This window comes from Prunus mume, linkage group LG8, assembly GCF_029339155.1.
Source record: "Prunus mume cultivar Tortuosa linkage group LG8, ASM2933915v1, whole genome shotgun sequence".
Classification (NCBI taxonomy): Eukaryota; Viridiplantae; Streptophyta; class Magnoliopsida; order Rosales; family Rosaceae; genus Prunus; species Prunus mume.
In genome coordinates, this window is record NC_142705.1 from 16,079,363 (window position 1) to 16,104,006 (window position 24,644).

At 43.4% G+C, this 24,644-nt stretch overlaps 1 protein-coding gene and 2 long non-coding RNA genes across 4 annotated transcripts; all 3 read left to right on the plus strand.

The window, feature by feature from the left end:
* The first annotated feature begins 10,446 nt into the window (after window positions 1–10,446).
* LOC148914844 (uncharacterized) lies at window positions 10,447–11,391 on the plus strand. 2 transcript variants are annotated; one of them, XR_016122617.1, is made up of 3 exons: window positions 10,447–10,828; window positions 11,038–11,225; window positions 11,307–11,391. It is a non-coding gene; the product is annotated as an uncharacterized LOC148914844 (long non-coding RNA). The 2 variants fall into 2 exon arrangements; XR_016122616.1 differs by having other exon boundaries at window positions 11,329–11,391.
* Window positions 11,392–11,466: 75 nt separating this feature from the next.
* Window positions 11,467–12,171, plus strand: LOC148914845 (uncharacterized; the record flags this gene model as incomplete). Its single annotated transcript, XM_089043318.1, is given in 4 exon segments — window positions 11,467–11,823; window positions 11,910–12,014; window positions 12,017–12,118; window positions 12,160–12,171. Coding segments are annotated over 4 exon segments (576 nt in total), but the record flags the coding sequence as incomplete, so codon positions are not given.
* Window positions 12,172–12,304: 133 nt separating this feature from the next.
* On the plus strand, window positions 12,305–13,590 carry LOC103342927 (uncharacterized). Its single transcript, XR_016122615.1, has 4 exons — window positions 12,305–12,575; window positions 12,668–12,757; window positions 12,870–13,012; window positions 13,192–13,590. It is a non-coding gene; the product is annotated as an uncharacterized LOC103342927 (long non-coding RNA).
* The last annotated feature ends 11,054 nt before the right edge of the window (window positions 13,591–24,644 follow it).

Consider the following 24,644-nt stretch of genomic DNA (forward strand, 5'->3'; position numbering starts at 1 on the left):
AGTTAGGGTTAAGAGGAAAGTGAGTTATGTAAATCATTTTTGAATTTTTAATTGCGAAATGGATGATCTATGGGTTCCCCTCGTTTTATAACGTGACACGGAGGCCGGAGTATTTTTCGGGGCATTTTTAGGATTTTTCTACTATTTATTGCATTTTTTCAAAGATTTTTGCACTAAAAAAGCCAAAATAATTGCCAAATGGACACCTGGCGCGATCTCAGCCCCTCACCTTTCACCCATTGACAAGTGTGCGTCAGTCAACATGGCCACATCCTTACCTTTTACCATAAATTATTATTTTATGACTTTTTCTTAGAAAATTCATAACTAAATACACAAAAATCACAATAATGTTCCGAAAATTGCTACGACCTCATTGAGACTTCATCTTCCTCCTGAATTCCCTGTTTCATGGTTACGCTACATTAGTATTTTATTATTATTTATCCAAAATTATTTTTATTATTATTGTTATATTACTTGTTAGCTTGTACATTTGTTAATTATATTTACTCCAAATTTTTATTTTTATTTTTATTTTCCGTGTGAATAGACCATTTCTTGCTAATCACTCTCTTCTTCAATTTGTTAATGTTTTTCCTTTTTTAGGTTTAAGGGATGTTTTCAAACATAAAATGGAAATATACAAGCCATCCATTCTACAACATCAGGAAATAATTATTCAAAGTCTTTCACTGTTCAAGTTTTGCTTAAGAAACGTGTAACCCAATCATTTGGGATATGCTAAGTGGGAAAATGTCATTCCCAATAACCGGTGAAAAGACACATACTCACTTCATGCATGCGTTTTGCTACTAAATATTAAGATTGCAGCTTGTAAAATATCTGTGTCAGTAAAATGTCATTCTTAGTCGTCAATTATGTCAGTAATAATTCCACTATATAGCAAATATTATACATTTATATATAAAACGGGCTAGGACAGCACAAACACCAGACAAAATAGATTAAAACATGAAATAGAAAACAACATTTGTAGAACATAGACACGCATAAAAACCGTAGAAACATACTCCAACTAATTATAAGGGTATGGATTCCCTGGCACAACATAGACACGCATCACCTTGAACCAAAAAACACTCTCACGGTGCCATTTGCATCGATTGCAACAAGTCCGCATGATTGATCTTTTCTTCACTAGGCCAGCCTGGAATAACAAAACACCAGTCATTGTTGTTACAAGCGCTGCACTGATTGAACTTAATCTTCCCATAGTGACACATATCTACGATATGTCTTCCAACAGAGAAAATTCCGCTTAATCGTCGTCTCAAAGCATCCCTGGTTCCTTTCATATCAATGTTGTTACGTTGATTCAAAGAACACAAGAATTCTAATGCATCCTCTTTTGACTGACCAATTCCGGACATGCCAAGTAGTCCAACTATATATGACGCTTCCATATGGCTCGCCATGGCTGCAACGCGCATCCCGACAATGTTTCCACATTACCCCGAAAAACATGTCTAACGCTCTCTAAATATCGCTGTGGTTCGCAAGCCCTGCATTGGTCCACGAAATGCCGGACTTGCGTATGCATAGTACCAGTTAGGATGGTCTTGGTACTTTTCCATTGAAATTGTGTTCCACACTTGTGGAGTGTTTGCCAACGTATTGAACAATGGGCACACACATGCCATACGAAAGAGATCTTCCGAGGAGTTGGTTGCCACGTATAACATCACTTTAAACCAAGCTAATTCCGGGATGAAGGCTTGAGGCACATCCAGATGGAGATGCTTCCTTCTCTTTCCTCCGACTGTAGTGTAATGTTTGGAATTCATTGAAATATTTTTGGAATGGAACGATTTGAGGACTGCAAGAGGGGAGAAATGAGAATATACGGGGTTTTGGGTTTGTTTTAGCCTCTGGTTGCACTGTTCTGAAAAGGTGTTTCCTTGGGGTTTTACCAAGTTGACCCTTTTTAAAGAAACTGAACTCAACACCCAAAACATAAGACAGGCGAAGGGAAAATGTCATCAAAATGCAAAGGGAGTCAGACCGTCCAAAAGTCAATTAATAACCTATTTCCATAGCCATTGTTAGGCTTTTCCCGCCATTAAATTCATTGATACAAATGTGATGGATTACTGACTAGTGACAGAAGGTCCCATCAGATACTTTTTCATTTTCCCACACCACACTACCCCTATTAAATGACGGATTCTTATCCAACTAGTTGCCTTAATGAAATATAAAGAAAATAATATATTTAAAGCAGTGTCCCCTCAATTGTAAGATTAATTGGTAGTGAAATAGTATATCGCTTATCGGAGTAAAATGTGTCACAATTCTGACGGTACAGGTGTCCAAATCGTGACCAACCCACCCACACACAGAAAAGAAGGATATAATTCGATTTGGGCAGAGATGAGAGAGAGCTGAGTGAGAAGTTTAGGGTTATGACTTATGAGTGAAGGGGTATAACTGAGAAGGTATGAGTCCGAAGAGGTTTTAGTGAGAAGATCTGAGTGAGAAGAGGTACAAGTGATAAGATTCAACATGTCTTCTTCGTCTTCATCTCCCGCTCAAACAAAGAGGTGTCAGTATTGTGGAGCTGCAATGGTGCTTCGGGTTTCAAAATCAGATAAAAATCGAGGGAAGCCATTTTGGAAGTGTCTAACCTCCTATGTAAGTTCTCATTTCCAGAATATGTATGTGGGTGAAAAAAAAATCCTAGGTCTAACTCCAGAATTATTTTGCATATATGATGCCTGCAATTAGGGAGCCACCAGTTGCAATGGATTCGAATGGGTTGATGTAACCTCCGCAAGCAGACAGTCGACACGTATGATGCTACATTGCTTAATATGTCTGAAGTCCATTAAGGACTTGGTATTAGTTTTATTAGTTGTATCAATTGTCATATTATTTGTTCTTTTAATGACCAATTAAGTGCACGGTTTCAAGGATTGTAAAAGTTCTCCCCAAAAACACATGTTGCACGCACCACCAATGACTTTTCAAACCCAATTTGTAATTTTTGTTATTGAAATAGGTGGATTAGCATTGAGTTTAAATTATTGTTTGAAACAAAAGCATTTACTTGTCAGAAACCCAGTAAAAACTTTCCTAGACTTACTTTGTTAGAATTAGCGTTAGTATATGTATTTTCAGATTAGGAAGAGAAGTATTTTCTGGAGAATTTAGCTAGAGAGCTTGAAGAGAAAATGAGGAAGGCACTGTTCTATTGAATTCTTACAATCTGCCGCTTACATAGTGTGTCTGACAGAGAGAGAAATGTGATTCTCTTCTAATGAATTACAACTGTCACCCTATTAGGTGCTTACACGTGTCATACCAAATCTAAGCTAGAGAATCCACCTAGACTATGATCTAATGGTTCTCATTACATCATTTAAACTAGACAGAACAGAAAATAGAAAATTACGCTCTAAGAAATCAATGTAACAAATCAGAATCGAGAAATCAGTGTAACATAACAAATCAGTGTAATTGGAGAAATCAGTAATGTAACAAATCAGTAATCGAGAAATCAGAATCGAGAAATCAGTAATAGGATTATATTTCAACATACTTTACAAAAATAAAGTCATACGAAGACGATAAAATGACAATACACAATACGATGCAATAATAAGACAATACCTTTTTTAAGATTGCATAATTATTCAGTGTATATAGATTGTTTATTGATTGTTTACTGCATGTAAATCACATGATATTGACTGCTTATTGAAGGTTCATTAATCGCATGTATTTCGCATGTTATTACTCCGATATTGAGTGTTTATTGAAGGTTTATTGATTGTTTACATGTTTCGTGAAGGTTTCATGATTGTTAACTGCATGTATTTCACATGTTATTGAACCGATATTGAAGGTTTATTGAAAGTTGATTGAGTGTTTACTGCATGTATATCGCATGTTATTGCTCCAATATTGCATGTTTATTGGGGGCAAAAGTAGGACTCAGTTAGATTTAAGGGGGGAAACGGTCCTTATTCTTTGTTTTCGTAGGAAGAATAACTTAAGTAGAATTTCCTATTCAATACGACTTCCTTATGGTTGATGTAATTGGGGATTGATGTATATTGCATGTCTATTACGTGTATATTTCATATCTATTGCGTGTATATTGCTTGTCTGTTCTGTGTATTGTTATTTATTTCGTCGTAAGCAATACAAATCAATACAGACGCAATAAATGTAAAGATATGCACGCAATAGACAAGCAATATAGACCCAACAGACATGCAATATAGACGCACCAATATACATTACTGTTATGTTACTCAGCTGCCCAAAACCAATAAAATAAAGAAAATCAACCAATTTATTAACCGATTATAAAGGAGAGAGGGATTCAAACCCGAGGGGCAGTGCGGAACCAATAGGGAGTTTTTAGAGCATTGCACTTGGGGACATTTTTTCATGTGTTTCTATAAGGAGGGCATGGTTGAATAAAATATTGGAGGCGAGGCCATAGCAGCCTATTCCCCTTACAGAATTACCTTATTAAGATGCAACCCATTGCGATTAAGTCAAGGCATGTTGAACGGCTTAAAGATTGGGATCTGATATTTGGAATGGTGGCTTGGATAAATGATGACATATCACTTTGCAATGATGTAATACACTTAAAAAGCCATCAGTCCCTATGTGAATATGCATTCTTCAAATCCAAATTCACATATGCAGTCTTCAAATCCCAATTCAATGCAGTTTGGTTGAGGTTAGGTAAATGTCGTCAAGGAGTTAGGCCAATATTACACCGATGTTTGTTTCATTACATCAAAAAAAACTTTACACTCCATATGCACATTCTATGTATGGGAATGGCATGTGTCTAACTTCAAAACGCATCTGCTTATCCATTTAGATTGCCCACGTGCAATAGATTTACAGATCCAGCCATTTTCTCCTCTCCAACCCTCAAGATCTCCATTTCAGAGTCTTCATTTTTCTATGCTCTGCAACCAGCTCCATATACATTTCGCACAATATGAGAATAAACATAGCGTAATATCACACTAATCAAAATGAAAGCATGCATCCGCTATAATATTTGCCACTATTTTGGTTCTAATTGTTATTGTCCAGTAACTTAAATCTAAATTTCTGTACACAAATACACTAAGATTGAGAAAGACGAAGAAGAATTCAGGAGCAGAGGTGGAATTGAAAAGGACCCATGGGTCTCTATTGTGTATTTACATGACTTTGAAATTTGACATTCCCAAAACCTATTTCATCATCATGTGCCTAAACCAAGTTCAACCGATATCATGGCATGTAAGCATCTCCCCGTGCAATTTCTGCAGCCAACTTCAACCGAAAAAATGGCATGTTCTCGAGGTGCAAGTAGCTAAGGAAATCTCAGCACTCAACAGCTTCAATGTACTTCAACACGAACATACCACAATCGCCTCTGAAGCAAAACAAGAACTCGATCAATTCAACTAATGACATTCTAACATAATTGACAAATTAAAGTAATAAAATTAAATAAAAAGTTGTGCTCACTGATTAGCCTGTTGTGGAACATCCACACGATGTATTGGCCATGGACACCACCAATCTCGGGTGCACTCGTTCGCGTAAACACCTTCTTCATAAAAGTCGAGGATGTGCGTAAGATTTGGAATCGTAATTGACAGGGGGCCGAGTTCTTCCTTTAAGCTCGATCCGAATGAGTGAAACCATTGAATCGTAGACTTTGATTTCACACTGAATCAGATCAATCTCTAGAGCCACCCAATGCTTATATTTTTGCAACATACAAGATACATACACCTTATACGTGTTCTGCCATTCCAATCCACAAGCCGGAACCTTGCCATTTACAACGTTCACTAAACTGGTTCTAATTTTCCACCCAACTTGCTCTTTTTTCCTTTTATTATCCGCAAAGCAAGTATGGATGTGATTCTGTGAAATAGAAAACAATCAATGGTTAAACAACTCCACAAAGCAAGTATGGATAATTTGTAATTATTAACTGCACTTGGTCAAGGCCTATGCCATACTGATGTAGCACAGCCCTGGGTGTGTTAGTTTAAACACTTAGAGCAATAAGACATAACAGATAAGAAAAGCTGAAGGGAAGAAAAGGTAGAAGGCAGGCAGAAATCAGAGAGTTTAAAGGAATGTTTAATCAATATTCAAATCTGAATTGTAAAGAACTACATAGGGGTATTTATAGCAAACTAAAACCTAGAGAGAATAGAATTAAAATCCCCAGGTAAAACAGAAATCTTATTCCTAATAAAATAGGAAACTTAGAAATCCTAATAGGATTTGGAAAACTAACTTAGAAATCCTACTAGGATTTGGAAAACTAAAGAATATAGGAAACTAACAAATCAATTAGGAAACTAAACAATTTAGGTCCTATGCATCCTGCATCACATACCATAAAAAATACATCGGTCATTGTCCAATCCGATATTTCTACTTCCTCCAACTGTTGTTGTCGCTTCCGATGAGATACAAGCCCAAATCAATGTGCTGCACATGTTTTCCTTGTCAATGTCATAATCTATGCACATTCAAACAAATGCATAATCAATTAAACTTACATATCCTTTCAGCAAGTCGACTTTGACGAGGGAAGCGAAGAATTCAATCTCAGCTTCCACGTTGCCAAATTGCATCACCAAACTATGAATATAAAAAAGTTTTAGAACACAACAATTAAAAAATATATACACTCATGCCTTCTATCTCAAAAAACAAAGGACTTACTTTGGGTTATGGCGCCATTCCGAACAAAGTTTCAGCAATTTCACCATATCATCATGCGGAATCGCCTTCATTGGGTCTAACGTCCGAAGTCCGGTTGTCTTTGGCAAATTTTTTTTAACCACTTCACTAGCTTCAACGATCTTCCACATAGGAATAATCCTCTTCCTCTTCCGTAATTGGACCCCTCGTTCCACACCTTCACCTTCATCATTCAACCAAACGTTCAACTGAGATAACACAGCTGTAGGTTGATCCAAATCCATTTCCCCGACAGTAACCTCAACCTTTGTCCCCTCCGTGCTCTCGCCAATGTCATCGCCAACCAACATAACTTCATCATCCTCTTCCTCACATTGGTTTCTTTGCACTTCCTTTTCCTCACTTCTCTGTCTTTTCACTTCCTTGCCCTTCCTTTTTTTTTTTTCGATCCTCTCCTCACCGCTTTTTCTTTGCAGTTCTTCCTCTCCCTCAATGCTCTTTCTTTGCGCTTCCTCTCCTTTGCTGCTTTTATTTTCACTTGCTCTCCTCACTTCTTTTCCTTTGAGCCTCTACCTCCCTTGGTTTTCTTTGCACTTCACCTCCTTCAATCCCCTTCTCTTCCTTTTCCTCTCCCTCATTTCTCTTACTTGGCACTTCACCCCCTTCAATCCCCTCCTCTTCCTTTTCCTCTCCCTCATTTGTCTTACTTGCCCCTTCACCCCTTTCAATCCCCTCCTCTTCCTTGTCCTCTCCCTCATTTCATTATTTGGCCCTTCACCCCCTTCAATGTCCTCCTCTTCATTTTCCTCTCCTTCATTTCTATTACTTGGCCCTTCATCCCATTGCATGCCATCCACTTCCTCATATCCCTTAAATAGATGTGACACGACACAACGATTCGTCCTCTCTTTCAGTAAAGCTATGTCCCTTCTCACTTCCTGCTCAAAATGAGGACCTAAACAGTGGCCCAAAATTTTTTCCATCCGTATGACCTTTAACTCAAGGACGTCCTTTTCCCGCTTTACTTGAAACAACTCGGACCTCAACAAGCTTACCGCCTTGTTCAACTCATCAAGGTCAGCACATGAAGAAGGAATTGACTCTGCGAGACAACAAAGAGGCGACCACTGTACAACTCCAATATGGTTGTCTCATTTCCTCTTCACTTGGACATAGCGCCAGAATCAATCGACTGCTTTCAGAAAATGCATAAGAGTCATATGCAATCATTCTACTTCATAATTTTATTGAATCTTATAAATAGTTCCAAGGGCTGCAAACCAAACCTCTTTGCTCGAAAAATAATTGTTCAACTTTTCATCTCGAACAGACGTAGTAGTTCTCCATCGCAAAATACGCGGGAGAGCTGTGATCAACAACCTTGCAGTAATTCAGGTCCACCATTCTAGGAATTAATTCATATACCCAAATCTACACAATTCACAGGACACAAGTTATTATTTAAGTTTTAAAGTCAACAAAACATAACGACATGAACATTATTACCATGTACCTGGAAAGCATACGTGAAACCTTTAAAACTCCAGCCACCCCTTTGCACTTCACCATGGTTATCCTTCTTGCCCTTCTCATTTCTCCGGCTTGTTCCGGTTACCTTACATTTCCCTTCCCTCTTCCCTCTTCATTTTCAAAGCTTTTCACATACTTTGTTGGTGCAGAAAACAGATCGCCTTGGGTTTTTTCAAACGACACCGAACCCCATGGAAACTGTTGAACGCATCCAAGTCCTCTACAAGGGTCGTAATTTAGATTGATGTTCAAATGTTTGTCCCTTCCCAAAACCACTAACTCAGCAAAGTAAACAAGAGTTAGCTTGTAGACGCGTCATCTTCTCTCTGTGCACCTCACAAATGCTTCTTCTAAAGCATTACATGTAATTCCTTCGCCTATAAAATATCTTTTCAAGTCTAATTTCATCACTTTCTCCACTGGAAACTTCAGAATTTCCCAAAACGAAGCCCGAGATCAAACAGAAATCTGACGAGTGAACTGAGCAACGTCGCACCCTATTAAGAAACTCAGTCCATCCAAGTCTTTCACACCGCCCCGCTACTCTACACAACACAACCCCATGCACAATCTGCCCGCTAAATCTGAATCTTATCTATATTTAGAAGATGGCCAAAGCATGATGTCTTGAATTGTTCTAATTGTTCGCACTCAACTTCGCCAATTAGCTAGGGTGAATTTGCATGTGAGCGCTTGTTCACCCGTGAGGAATATGCCTCGACTCGCCATACCACTCAACGTTGATCCCATTTCCTGAAATACAAGATGAAATAACGTGAACACATATACTACCACGTATTTGCACAATCATATTGGTATTTACACAACTAGTCAACCAGACATTACAAATTTTACAAAGTACATGCGCATAGGGATTACTGATCACAGGCTTTAACATCATCAAAGCAATATGACATATTTTGTGCAAATACCTGTTAATGCAATGATTCTGTGAATTACAAGCACTAGCATGTGTTTTATTTATGGATCCAAACTCCAATCAATGGTTGATGCATGAGTGAGTGTGAGTGCAATCTAGGCAAGTTCTGCACTTCACACACATGACAATTATTGTCATTTCATACACAACACAAAATAAATAAATAAATAAATGAGAAAGATGGTGGAAGGAAGCAAAGCAAAGCATCTGCTCTGCTATCTGCTCGCTAAGCCATTGCCACATCCTTCTTTCTTTCTAGCTTTTTCTTCACCAGCCATAATCATCATAGATCAACCTTTTTTCAAATGCTTTGCACTTTTATTCATGAGTTTATTATTATCTGTTCTCATTTTTAACAGGCAAATTTAGTAACAACGGAAATAATATTTATTTCAAAAATTATATATATTCTAGCTCCAGAGAGATAATCTGCACTCTGCACTGCTTCAAATGTGGAAGGTTTTGAGGGCCTCCTCCAATTCAACACCATTACCTTATTCATATCATTATTGACATGTTATTGACATGTTATTGACTTTATATTCATTCGTTTTTTAACATATACCCAAGCAAAAATTAACATGCAAGTGAAGCACAAAGAAGAGATGCCAAATCTAACAACATTCATGGTACAAATTGGGGAAAACGGTTACTCTAACCCTAAACTCAAATTCCATAAATTACTCACCAAATGCTGGTTATTGAACAATCGCAAGGTGTCTGTGTTGGGTCTTTGTGCGGCTTTGCTCCACAAATGGAACCTATCACTTCCAACGAATACGGCTTCTCTCCTTCCCCTTCCACTGCTTCGTCTTTTTATGCTTCGTAATCCACGCTTTGCTCCTTCCACTCAAAATAAATATTTTTCACGGTTTAGATAGTGGAGTTGCGCTCAACTGCCGCTGTTCGCTGCCTTCAACCGTCGTTCGCTGCCTTCAACCGCTTCTCGTAGTTTAGCGGTTTCTCTCAGCTATGAGCTTGAGATCAATGGGTTTTTTCTGCTCAAACTTCGAACTTGCCTCTTTTTTTTTTGGTTGGGACCAACTTCATTGCGGATATTAAATTCGGGTTTGGGTTCCTCACCTGCCCGATTGCACAACTTTATCCCAATTCTCCCCAGCCCTTGGATTGATCCAATGACTATAAAGTGAACCCCTTATAACTTACCCCTTATAACTTACCCCTCATTATAGTCTGGCCGCTAGAGTCTAGACTATATTTTATGAAGACTGTCCAAAATAAAATAGCCCATTCTAAAACAAAGCCCATTTTTGAAGCCCATTTCTCCTCGTCTCTCTCAAGCGCGGCATCAGAAGCCTCCTCCCTGAAGCTCTTTCTCTCCAGTGGCTCTAAACTTCTCTCACGTCTTTCGTCTTCTTCTTCTTCACTCTCTCTGAATCGCACATTGCAAATCTCCAGTCTCGATTCGCTATTCTCAACTCAAAGATCCTATATGATTTCTCAAAATCGGAATAGAAATTTCAGTGGTAATCTTCATCTCTCTCCTCTCTCTCTCTCTCTCTCTTTCTGGCTTGCTTCTTCTCCTATTTCATCTGTGCTCTGTGTGTTTGGTTCTCGAGAAACCGTGCAAAAATGTGAAAGAATTTCATCAACTCATATACCGAGGCCGCTGGAGCCATCATCGATGTAAGTGCTCGTCTGATTCTATAAAATTACTCATTTTACTGAAAACTAAATGATTATGAGGTCTGGAAATATGTGGAGGAAGTAAATAATTGAGTATTTAACCTAGAAACTAGCTACCTGAGTAATTAATTGGGCTCTAGATTGCTAATTTAGCTGAGTGTTTATCTATTTGATTACTGGAAAATTGCTGAGTGTTTCTTTTTTCTAAGGTCATATTCGTACAAGAACTTAGGGACATAGGGGATTTATCACAGAGAGAGGTCAGCAACTCTGTGTCTTTTGGCCAGGCAGATTTAAGCAGTGTTTTGGTTTTATATGATCGATTTGCAAGGCATTTTGTTGGGTAGATGTACATGGAGAGACTATGTGACTAGATTTATGGTTTGTAACTTGTGAGGTTTGTAACTTGCGAGCAGATTTTTTACGTCCAATAGCAAGCTTTCCCATAAAACTCAACCAAGCTTTAGCGTTAATTCAGACATGGCTTCTCTTAATGACAGATCAGCTTCCATACCCCATTTCTTAAGGATCATTCTAGATAAGACTTCTAAAAAATACCAGAATTGTAAGCACCTCTCTCTCTCTCTCTCTCTCTCTCTCTCTCTCTATTACTATGCCTAGAATGTTTTCTCTTAACATGTTCTGTTCTGCAGAAAATTCCAATGAAGTTTTTGATGAGATATGGAGAGAATTTATCAAGTCCAGTACATCTTAAGCTTCCAAGTGGTGCAGAAATGGAAATAGAACTCAAAAGATCCAACGATGGTTGGGTTTGGTTTGACAACGGTTGGCTCGAGTTCTCAAAGTTGTGCTCTCTTGACTATGGTAATTCACTAGTCTTTGGATATGAAGGGAACTCCAACTTCTCTGTGTTTATATTTGATAAAACTGCTACAGAAATTGATATCCTAAGCCCGAGATGGAAGAAACTGATTCTGATTCTGAAGAAGATGATGATGATGATGAGTCAGGCCATGCCAGAGGAGAAATCAAAAGTACGTAATGTTATATTTGGTCTTGTATTGTTTACCTATATTGTGTTATCTACCAAAAAAATTAAGATACCACCTTATTTTAACAGGAGAGAATGATATGCCAACAAAGAAAGATTTTGGAGGCTCATCGAGCACTCGAATATTCATTAAACGAACACCTGATGTCCTTGGGAGGGCGCATCCATTGACTAAAAGTGAAAAAGCTCTGGCTCTTTAGAGAGCTAATGCTTTCGAATCTGAATATCCTTATTTCTTGGTTGCCATTCAACCAGTTTATATCCACCGAGGCTACCTGGTGAGCTTTCCATATAACACTCTGCTAACTCCTATTTCTAGATGTCAGTGTGAGAAAAGATTAAGCAAAGATACTTCCCTCTCAAAGAGCAAAATCGTAACTAGACTCTCTTCAAGAAAAAAAATAAAATAAAATATTTCTTATATATATATATATATATTTTTCCTAATTTCCTTCTTGCTTTAGCATTTGCCATCCAAGTTTGCAAGGAGACATCTTGTCAAGCGGCGTGCACGTAACATAATCCTTAAGATTTTAGATGGAAGAACTTGGCTTGTCGAATTCAAGTATGAAACTTCAGTAGCTCGATTCCAGCGTGCCTGGTTGGCGTTTGCAAGGGACAATAATTTGAAAGTCGGTGATGTGTGTGTTTTTGTGTTGATTGACTGCAATGAACGTTTATTTGATGTTTTTTTTTATCACACCAACAACGCTGAAGATTGTCCCATGTCACCAGGTAAATCTGTTCATTTGTGAATATATGCTCATTATGTCATTGTAACTTACACAGATTCTGTTTTTTGTTGTTGTAATTTTTCGGGAACACAGTCCATGGCGGAGGAGCAATTGATTGAGTTGAGAAAAGGAGAAACCCCATAATTAAAGTTGAAACTGATTGCACCACAAATTATGAAAATGGTGTGTCTTGCTCTCTTGACCCTTTTCTTGAAATTGGTTAGTCCACCAGAATGAGAAATTCCCAAAATTAAGGTTAAGGAATTGAGATTATATTTTGTTTCTTGTACTGTAGGCAAGTACAAAAGGTTGAAGACTGGTGGGCAGGTTACTCAAAGGCCTTTAAATTCATCTTCAAGGGCTCTTGAAGCTGCTAACAGGTTCACCCCAAAGAATCCATCCTTCAGAGTCACTCTGGGTTCAGCATGCCTGATATTGGTAGGTTCTACATACTTAATACAACTTTGCTTCAAACATAAATACTAGAAGTAAGCTCTATATATATATATATATATATAAGTTGTCTATGTACTAGTTCTAAACAACATCCATTACTTATTTACTAATACTCACTAGGTTTGTATAGAGTTTCATTTCCATATATCCATCTTATGCAGCATGTACCAGTTACATTTGCCCTTTGTTTCGTCAAAAAGAGGAAGCAAACCGTGACTCTTCAGGTCAGAGAGAGATCGTGGCCTGTGAATTTGATTGGTCATACTAAAGAATCAGGAGCTAAACTTTGTGGTGGCTGGCGTGAATTTGTGACGGAAAATTGTTTGATAGAAGGAGGTGTTTGTAAATTTGAGCTCATTGAGAGAAATGACATTGTACTGAAAGTTCACATTTTCAGATGTTGATTAGGCAAAGTTATGTCATTTAAAGAGGGATGCAGAGAGCTCAATTATCACATTTTGCTATGTACAATGGACCACTATTTGCTGTAGTTAAAGACGATATCTTGATACTGGGAGATCACTTTGTAATTTTAATGGTGTTAGGTGTTACGGTTTAAATATTTCTGATGTATGAATCATCTTTTAAACAAGTTTCCTAGGCAGACATGCATTCAGATCCCTTGTTTGTGCCTAAATAAATCACGGCCGCCGAAGGACCTCTCTCGCCGTGGCACTGCTCGTGGATCAAACGCCACGCTTCACAAACATTTAGCCTTTTCGAAAAATAAGAAAAATACGAAGGCATGATCTTCGGCCTCACAACCACGGCATTATGGGCCGAGGCCGAGGTCCATGAGAGACACGCCAAAGATACTACGGTCAAATCCCCACGTGGCCTCGTGGTCCCACGCCCCATTTAATGAAGTAGTGCCTCGACCGCCACAAAGAAACCACGGGTGCAAGAAGCATTTAATGCACGAGGCGTAATGGAAGTGATTGAAGTCGGATTTGCAAATGGAATCGAGTGGTTAGGCACAAACATTCTCACAATGCATTCTCACACCTTGAGGTCGATCACCAACCACTGACTGAGCATTAAATGCGCTTCACGGCCAGAGTGCAGAGCCCACGATCAGGGCGGTGGCTGAGATTTGCCAAGATTTATAGGGGTCACATCACCATGCTTCATGATCCCAAATGCCGATTTGACTACCCACTTGCTCCGATCAGACTCCACCACGCAGATATTTTCAAGCCATTAGCGCGATCTTTTCAGCCTCGATTGGCCCTCCAGGACTCCTCCTATAAATACTAAGCTCAAGACCACGTTCAAGGGGTCCAGCACCAAACAAAAGCCTCCCACGGAGCAATTTATTTTTCCTGTAATGCATTTTCAATACTTTTACATGCTTTCCTAGGAGTAGTGGTAGATTGTAAGGAAAATCCATTCATCAATATATCATACGACCCTTGATTTTCAAGGCGCCGGAGCACCATCCCTGTTATCGCCTCATTCACCCCATATATCATACGATCGTCGCTCTCCGAGCAACGCCTGGAGCACCGCCTAAAACCCACCACCAACACCACCACTAAACGGCCTTGTAGCTCAAGCCGTGAACCTCGACGGCCGAGACCAGTTCCTCTCTCGGCCACAATCTTTAATTAGAAGTTGAACCCGAAACAAAGGCGCATCATTTGAACATCTTCTACCCAAACCCCATCACCATCTCGACGCACGATAGACCGTGCTGGCATGCCCGCGCACAACCGCACCGCATTCAAAAGGAGGACGCCACGTGTTGACGACATCCTCTCGCCCGAGCACCAGTGTCGCGAGATTTGCAACGGACCAACACTTTTGGCACGCCTGGGACCATTGTCAAAAACCATGGTGGGAAATGGGGAGTGGAGGATCCGATGGCTACAGCCGACAGATAGAGACGCCCTTCGTGGTCGCAATGGATGATTCTCTCGCAATTACGGACGCCTTTCAGAAAGGATGCCGCCGCCATCCACGACACCTCCCGTAGACTGACAGAGAAGCCAAGCGCCAGCTACGGCCAGCATTCTCACCACCGATCGATAATCGGGGCAATCCCACCAACAGGTAAGTCCCGGCCGACCTGCCCAAAGAAAATGGCGCGACCTACTCCATGCTTTGGCCATATCATTAGGAGAAGCAGCTGCCTCGCTGGCCTAGCAAACCGCCCACCATACCATGGTTGTCCAGCCCAACGCAACATGCACTCACCCCGCCAAACCTACAGGCTTATCTATGCCGCAGACGGCTCGGCCGCAACGGCCGAGCCCTTCGCTCAAATGGCCCAGCAGACTAAGCCACCAGACGATAGGCCGCAGTCCAGCCGCCACTTCCAACCCACCGAGTCGCTTCCTCAGGTCATCGGACCAAGGGGTCCGGCAACTACGACCAAGGACGGCCTAGCCTAGAGGTGGCCGGAACGCCGAGTTGTAACACGAGCCGTACCCACTTGAAAAGCTCAGACTTGGTGCGACTTGCTCCTAAGGTTTTTTGGGCGCCACACATCAAAACACTCGGCTATGGGCACATCCCCTTATGTCGAGACCTTCGGCCGTGGTATTAATAAACTAATAGAGCTAAAGGCTCAATTTCTTCGGGCTTTTAAGCGAGTTGGGCGAAAGACGAAGAGCTACGTGTCGATAGTGCCCTAGGGTTTAGAAAAGTTAGAACGATCAGGGCTCGACGCTTACAAATCGGTGCAAGTGCAAGAAAAGATGGCACCAAGGGCCTACGACAAAAAGTCAAAAAGAAAAAATGTGGAAGTAAGCGAAATGAGTTAGACAAAACGGCAGTGGTATAAAAAACAACATACAAGGTATTCAGAAAAAGAGGCCCGCGCCTTATATTTGAATTAAGAACATTGTTTTTACCAAGAGAAGAAAAAGAACGGCCAGTCATGGCCGATCAAACAAAAAAAAATAAAAATATATATATATATATACATATACTTGTCTCTGAAAAAAGAAAATGTACAAAAATTATTACATCCTAAAACTACGAACGGCCGCCCGCCTAGACCTCCTCACTAAACATCCTCGATCAGCAAAGTTATCCTCTCCAGCGATGTCTCCGCTGTCTATATCCGCCGCCACCTACTCGATCAGCTTCCTCTCGCCAATGCCCTCTTCTTCTCGGCCGCTTGAGCATTTGCTCGGCCGAAGACTTCACCTTGGCCGACCGCAACCACACCATCTATGCGCTTAAAGGATGAGGGCTCGACGGGCCCGAGCTCGGCAACCGAGCCTCGACCGCACAAGTTCTTCATTCTCTCGCTGGACAACGAGGTCGCTCTCCTTCAAACGAGCCATGGCAGTTGGACTTGTTCTTTGATCACGATACCCGCCGAGCGAGCACTCCGGTCATCCTCGAGTTGGCCTCAGATCGACTAATCATCTTCTCGCCTCACCAGCGCACTCGAGCTCATCTAGCCGAGCCAATCCAAGAGCCCATCGCCATGGCCGTATCCAGCAAGACTTGAACTCCATAAATGCCTCGGTCGTGGTCATTTGGTGAACCCCAAAAAAGAGGAACTCCCGGAGCTTTTCAACAACGGCCCTGGAATCCTTGTCCAAAGGAGCCGAGGCCGAGCTGCCTCCCTCTTCATGGAGGCTAGCATATAACTCCTCGAGATTATCGGAGGAGGTGGTCTCCTGAAGATAGGAAAAAAGGGGGTCGTAAAGAAAGCAACCATGGGACATGAGGAATGACAAGGAGACAAATCTAGTACTCACTTACGCCTGGCGGCGCACCTAAGAGCGCCAGAGCTTAAGCTCTGTTAGGACCACCAAGAGACAAAGCGTGAGCTCGGCACGCCAAGAATCGCGCCTCAACCACCGCAAGTGCGGTCACCACAACCGACTCTTGAGGCAACGACTGGGGCATGCTCATAATGGCCATGATAACGGCAATGACGATCGGGAGGTCTGAAAGCAAAATTTTGGTCAAAAGCGCGCCACAATTCAAAAATAAAATAAAATAAAACATAGTAAAAGCAAAGCGCTTACGGAGCGAACACGATGCCGCTTTAGACGATGGGGCGCGAAGACACAACAGGAGGCCAAGGAACTTCGCTGTGGTGGCCCGCGCACCGCTCTACGGCAGAAGTTCATTATCCGCATATTCGCGCAGCTCTCGAGCCGGCACTTCTTCAAAGACCTGCGCTTCGTATCCTCGGCAGCGGCCACCTCCTGCCACCTCCTCAGCCACCTCCTCGGCGACTAACTCCTTGGGGTCGGCCGCCTCGACACCCGGCGCCGGCAAAGCCTCCTCTCAACCTCTTCCTCGCCCCGAGAAAAGATCGATCAACAAAATAAACAAGGAGGGAAGGGCGTGGCCGGGAAAGAAAAAGGAGAAGAAAGTTCAAGGAGAAGTACTTACGGTCACGGAGGGCTTCACCACACCACCAAAGGGACTTCCTCCTCATCCTCGCCTCCAAAGATCAAGCAGACCCTTTTCTCGGCCGCCTAACGCCACTGCCTCAACCACGTTAGCCTTCAATAAGGCCTCAACCATCATGCGGCCTCGGTGCTTGAGGCTTCTCGACCCTCTTCCCGGCTACATGTACAGAGAAAGAAGCAAAAAGTTAAGTAAATAAACACAAGGACAAAGGCGGCTCAGAAGACCGACGGAAAAACATAGAAGAGGGCTTACCAAAGAAGCAGAATTGGTCGAGCCAAGGAAGATGGCACGGTCCTATGCGCCTAATGTCTTTCGCGCCCACCACACCGGGCGCTCGAGGTTGGAGCCGCAGCTTGAAGTCACGATCACCGCTCGACCGGAAGGAGCGACCGCCACTGGCATGGCCGCGTCGCGACCGGTCGCGGAAAGCACGGCGGGCCTTCTTCACCTTGCCACCTTTGGGAAGGAGGGGTCCCACTGCATTCTTTAGGGCTCTCATGGCCTCTTCAACAGCCGAATAACCGGGCAGAGATGCACTCGCACTGCACCTTCCATCTTTGTTGACCGATTGACACGACGCATCCACGACCTCGGTAAGAAAGGTCATCCTTTCGCAGCCTGGATGGAGATCCCAGCCACGCCAGGCCGATAGTGACGCTGCCTCCATGACGAGCCGATTGAGTGACAAGCGGAGCGGTGCCTCTGGATCAAGCCGACTGCCGCGCCACAAAATGTGGCAAATAGACTTCGCCCCGCCTTGATAGGCAGCAGAGGAGGTCGCCGCGACCAAAGGAGCCCCAAATCTCCTTCGATCATTCTCCGCTTCACCGTCAGGAACCACGGAAAGGTCGCGGCCGAGTACAAAGGATACGGCCTAGCAAGGTACACTAAATCGCGACCCACCCTCTCGGTCAGCTCATAGAAGAACTTGTAGCCAAGACCGAGGTGTTATGCTTCCCGGGGCCCGGCAAGGCGTTAGCCAATGCCTTGTCGGGCGATATTGACCACCCCCGCCTCGAAAGTAAGCTCGCAGCCAAAACTGAAGTCCCATAGCGACCACCGTGCTTTGGCTTCATCCATCGCGACCACGCATGAAGAGTACAATAGACATGACCTAGGAGGAATGGGCCAAGCGCCACCTTCTCGTCCCGCAAGATAGTCGACTGTGGGCGAACCTGTGGTAACTTTATTTGCTTGGGTGCAGAATACGAACTTGCATAGCCGTGATAGCAAGAACGCCGGGCGCGCTCGACCGCCCAAGGGAGCAATAGAATCATCATCGGCGCCGCCCTCCACGCCGGTTGTCAGAAGCTCGGAGTAGTTGAGCATGTTCTTCGCCTTGCTCCCAAGCAAGCTTTGGCGATCGTGAGGCCACGCCGCCTTAAAGCCCTTCGCCTCGTGAGCGGTCGAGCGGCGTTCACCTCCACGCCTAGAGGGGAAAGGCCGAATAGGGCGGCCATGTCTAGAACGGTCGACGTCATCATGCCAAACCGAAAGTTCATGGTATTTGTGGCCGACGACCAGAAGCATAAGGCCATGGCCAAGAGCGACCGATCCATAACAAGCAGCCGATCGAACAGCTTGATCAAGTGGTAGATGCCTTGATCCTTCCATTGCTGGCCGAAGAAGTGCTCCATCCTCGGCATCCACTTTTCCCACCGGGGTCGAGGTTGGCTATTGGGGCCAATGCGGCCCGCAACGCTCCACCTTGAAGTCCCCTCTTCAAAGGCCGAAATTCACCAAGTTGTCCCTAAGATGGACAGCCAATCTCTCCGCATTCCCTTCCACGGAGGGGCCGAGGATGCAAGAATCGCGATGTGCTGCCCTATCACCCAGGCGCGATGATATCGTAAAGGACCGAGGTCTGGATTTTCGATGATGTCCACAAACCGGTCGAAGGCTTGGGTCCAAGCTTCAACAGATGTAGGGTGCCGAGGCCATTGAGACGGATTGAAATGGGGTAAAAAGTCGAAGAGAAGGTGATGAACACGAAGAACACTAGGAAACCAAGCGCTCAGAAAAAAGTTCGCTGCCTTCCGAAATGCGTAAGAAGCAATCGAGGACGTTGGTCACTAACTGGGATAATCGCGTAAAGAGGTTGTGAGGCTCGAAAGGGTTGAAGAATTGAGAGAAGAGTTTGGCGAGTTTGGGCGTATGAAAATTCTGAAGCGTGAGGAAGGAATGAAGAAGGATAGGCTTTATATTGGCGCCAATTCAAACGAAGGGCACGATCCTCTCGAGACGTAATACCGATGCTGTGCTCAATACGCGATGACGACGTGTCGGCCCGAGGCCGCTGCTTCAATGGACGCAGGCGGCGGACGGCTCGAGCGAATCAAGGCAATGATGGCTTAAGGACGCGGCTCGCGCATTTAACGCGCCGATTGACCTACGATTTAAGACGCCAACCGCCGATCACTTCAAGGAAGGCAGAGTCCATCCTTGAATCCATTCGCCCTCGCCAAGCCACGATCAAGAATCCACGGATGTGGGGCAATGTTTGTGCCTAAATAAATCACGGTCGTCGGGACCTCTTCTCGCCGTGGCACTGTTCAGGATCAAAAGGCCACGCCACAAACATTTAGCCTTTTTGAAAACAAAAGAAAATACAAAGGCAGGATCTTCTCGGCCTCACAACCACGGCATTATGGGCCGAGGCCGAGGTTCATGAGAGACACGGCCAAAGATACTACGGTTAAATCGCCACGTGGCCTCCGTCCGACGCCCCATTTAATGAAGTAGTGCCTCGACCGCACACAAAACCACTGGGTGCAAGAAGCATTTAATGCACGAGGGCAGAAGGGAAGTGATTGAAGTCAGGATTTGGCAAAGGAATCGGAGTGGTTAGGCGCAAACATTCTCACAGCCGAGGTCGATCACCAACCTCGGACTGAGCATTAAATGCGTTCCCACGGCCAAGAGTGCAAAGCCTACGATTAGGGCGGTGGCTGAGATTTGCCGAGATTTATGGGGGTCACACCACCATGCTTCACGATCCCAAATGCCGATTTGACTACCCACTTGCCTTGATCAGACTCCACCATGCAGATATTTTCAAGCCATCAGGCAGATATTTTTTCATTTCGATTGGCCCTCCAGACTCCTCCTGTAAATACTAAGCTCAAGACCACGTTTAAGGGGTCCAGACAAACAAAAGCCTCCCACGGAGCAACTTATTTTTCCTGTAATGCACTTTCAATACCTTTACATGCTTTCCTAGGAGTAGTGCTAGATTGTAAGGAAAATCCATTCATCAATATATCATATGACCTTTGATTTTCAAGGCGCTGGAGGACCATCCTCGTTATCGCCTCATTCACCCCATATATCATACGACCGTCGCTCTCCGAGCAACGCGCCGAGCACCGCCTAAAACCCACCACCAACATCACCACTAAACGGCCTTGTAGCTCAAGCCGTGAACCTGACGGCCGAGACCAGCTTCCTCTCTCACCACGATTGTTTGATTAGAAGTCGAACCGAAAGCAGCGCATCATTTGAACATCTTCTACCCAAACCCCATCACCATCTCGACGACGGTAGACCATGCGGCACGCTTTGCACATAACCACACCGCATCCAAAAGGAGGGACGTCACGTGTTGACGCACATCCCCTCGGCCCGGAGCACCAGTGCCGCGAGATTTGCGACGAACCAACATTGCATGACCCGCCTCGAATTTCCTAGAACCCGAGACGAACCTGCGGAGACCCCGCATCACCCCCACGCCAGTTCACTCCTTAAATCTATGTCCTCGTTTACTGATAGGATTAAGGGCACGAGACTTTCTGCGAAAATTGCGTAGTCTCTCTCCAGAATTGAACATTTCCCCAAAATTTCCACCTGCATAAAACACATTTTATAACCCAACCGGCAGCATGCACAATATAATCTCATGCAATTTACATAAATGGCTTCCGACCTTCAAATGATTCTAACAGAACTGCCCACAATGTTTTTAAAATAACTTAAAGCATCAAACATGCATATAACGAATTCAAAATCTACACATGTACACCTTCACTCACTTAGTCCCCAGAACGAGCCTCAATTCAACCAAGTTTCGGGACCAACAACGAGGTCCGAACCAATCTCAATAAGACCACCTAAGTGGGGTCTATTATGTGGCTGCACCTAGTAACTTCAGCCTACGACTTACTAAGGGATCAAGCCACACGTAGCTCTTTCGTATCTATCCTAACTCCTAATATCAACTAAACCATTACCGTCATACAATTTCATACATTCTAGGATTTATCCATCACAACACAGCAAACACACTCCCATGGCTCCCCTCATACTACGGACGCACCCGCCTCGTATGGGGCTGCCAACACGCGGCTAATCCCAAGACGCTGCGGCGACCTCAACACCGGGCCCTCGGCTACATTCTCACCAGCCGCTTTTACAATCATATCTCCCCTCATACGTCGGGACGCACCGCGCCCACGCATAGGTGGTCTGCCAACAGCGCTGGCTAATCCAAAGGCCTGCTACGACTCTGACATTTCTTGGGCTTTGGCCACTACATTCTCACCAGCCCGCACACAATCATATCTCCCCTTATCGTCGGGCTTGCCCCGGCCACGATAGGTCTGTCACACGCCGGCTAATCCAAAGATGGGCTGTGTCGACCTCAACTCAACACATCTTGGGCCCTGCCTACATTCTCACCGAATCCATCATATGTTTCACTTTGGGCTCTGGCTACATTCTCACCCGACTGACCATCATCTCTTTGGTCATTTTGGGCTTGGCTACATTCTCCACAAACCACACGGGTTTAAAGGCCTCAACATAATCACAATATAGAAGTATTGGGGTAGTCGTGGGGTAGTGCGTATAGTGCAAACTAACATTCTATCTTTGTTTAATACCTTCATTATACATACAGATTACATTAATCACATAAAATCCTTTATTTCGTAAAACTCAACCCTGGTATAGCATATGATAATTCCGCAATTTAAATCATATAATAATATCCAAAATTTGCATATAAACCATTTAACTCAACAACTCTCAAGACTTGTCACTAAGGTCATTCTAACCCTCCTGAGATGGTAGAACTACAACGAAAGTCTAGCGGTCGACCCAGGGTCAAACTACCCAAACTTGGTCAAAAAGGCCCGCGGGGCCCACGACTTTAAAATTATGATCCGAAAGTTCCTATAGGTTCTACAAGCTCTAGGACACACGTCCTACAAGTTTGGTCCAGATCGGACGGTCGGATCGCTCACGATCGTACGATCGGACGGTCACTAAAACCTAACCTAGGGTTGGCATTTCGAGTATCCGGGACTCCATTTACGATCCACAATCCTACGATCTGGTAATACCTAGATCAACATATTATAACTTCAGGACCATCCAACGGTCCAAACCTAGCGAACCAGAAAATACGCGATATGCGATATCCGCTCGAACTCTAATCGTATCCAAAATGAGATCCGAGCACACCCACGCGCGTGACATCGAGAGGATCACAGGGACAAAAATGCCCCTCAACTACAATGCCCACCGCCGCACACGCGCCGGCAGCGCGTGGGTGTCAAGCGATACCCATCGCCGGAAAACTTCCAAATCAAGAGTCAAGACTCCTATCCTAGGTAATACACCTAATTTGGAGCCACTTTTGTTCTTGGGCACACCCCAAAAACTGACCGGAAGTGGCCGGAATCTCATCCCGAAATTCGGCGAAATCAATCCGTGTCGAGCTACCTACACTCAAAATTGATGCAATCCTACCCAACCATCAGCTAGATCGTGAAAAATAGGTAGAAATCTATACCTCAATCACCAGAAATTGTGGCCGGAGGAGGGAGATCGAGCCGCGGTTTCGAAGGAAACCGCCAAAAACTTGCATTTTTCGCGATCGAGCGGCGGTGTCGGGAAGGGCCAAGTCTTGACGGCGGTCGAGCCCCATCGGGTCCCGTCCTGCATGGACGGTGGCCGAGTTTCAAGAGAGAGGGAGGAGCCGCCGTCGGGAGAGAGAGACGATAGAGAGAGAGAGAGAGAGAGAGAGAGAGAGAGAGAGAGAGAGAGACGTGGGCAGTTCCGTCTTTTTATCAAAAATCCATTTTCAAAATATTTACGATTTTGCCACTGGTGATGTTTTGCCCGTAACTTCTTCGTTACAGCTCTGATTCGAGCCCACTATGTGTCTACGAACTCATCTCACCGTGCTCTACGCAACGGTACATCCGAAATTCCCAAATTCTTTCTAGATAAGAAAATGACTATAATACCCCTATCTCACGAGTAAATTCTTAATTTCGCTCAAATTAATTTAAACATTGGATAAATTTGGAGTCGGGGTGTTACAAACATCCCTTACTTGCCTTCCCTGGTTAGTATCAGCCTGCCCAACCTCTCTCTGTTACAAATTGCACAAATTTCACGTCAGAATTCTTAATAAAACAAAGATTTGACATCTTCATCTTCTTGTCATACACGGCCCAGCAGCCTCTCACCTGATCAAAGGAATAGCATGTGAGATCTGAAAATAGGCTATCACTGCCATGCCAATTAGTATGAGATGTGCAATCACCAAAATAGCATTCTTCCTAACAAAAACAGAACTGCCAAATCTTGCAAAATGAAAATCTTCAATATCTGACCTAATTTCTGTTTCTAAACATCGATGAGGCAGGATTAGTTCAACATTTTCCAGATGTTTTCAACAGGACTTATAAGAAAAACATATACTAAGAGACCATCTGATACTCCATACTTTGTTAGCAATGCATTGAATGAACAAATATCATAAATATATTTTGGGGCTTGGGAAAAATGATCTAAATAAGGACTGCCTGATTGGAAGACTCAGAATTAGAGTAGCTTGTTCAGTGAAATCACGTAGAGGGAGAATGGATATTAGCCATATTGACAAGGCAGCAAGTCAGAGACACTCTTATTGGATCTGCATTGAACTAAGGCCAATGAGCAGCTAATTAGACTGTCTTGAACAAATTATTGAATTTCTCAATTCTTTTGTCAACGATCTGTGGTGCTTCCATAGAAATAAAAAATTGGAAGCTCCAAGCCACATCCTCAGTTGGAACATACAGATAGATTTGTAACTGAATATATACATACAAAGATCCCTTTATTTAGTTTTTTTCATGCAGTGACATAGCTGTAAGACAATCTTTCGCCTTAACCACGAATTGTGGTCTTCTAATCAAATGAGGACTCGAGAGGTTGGCATGATTAGGAAATAGACTCAGAC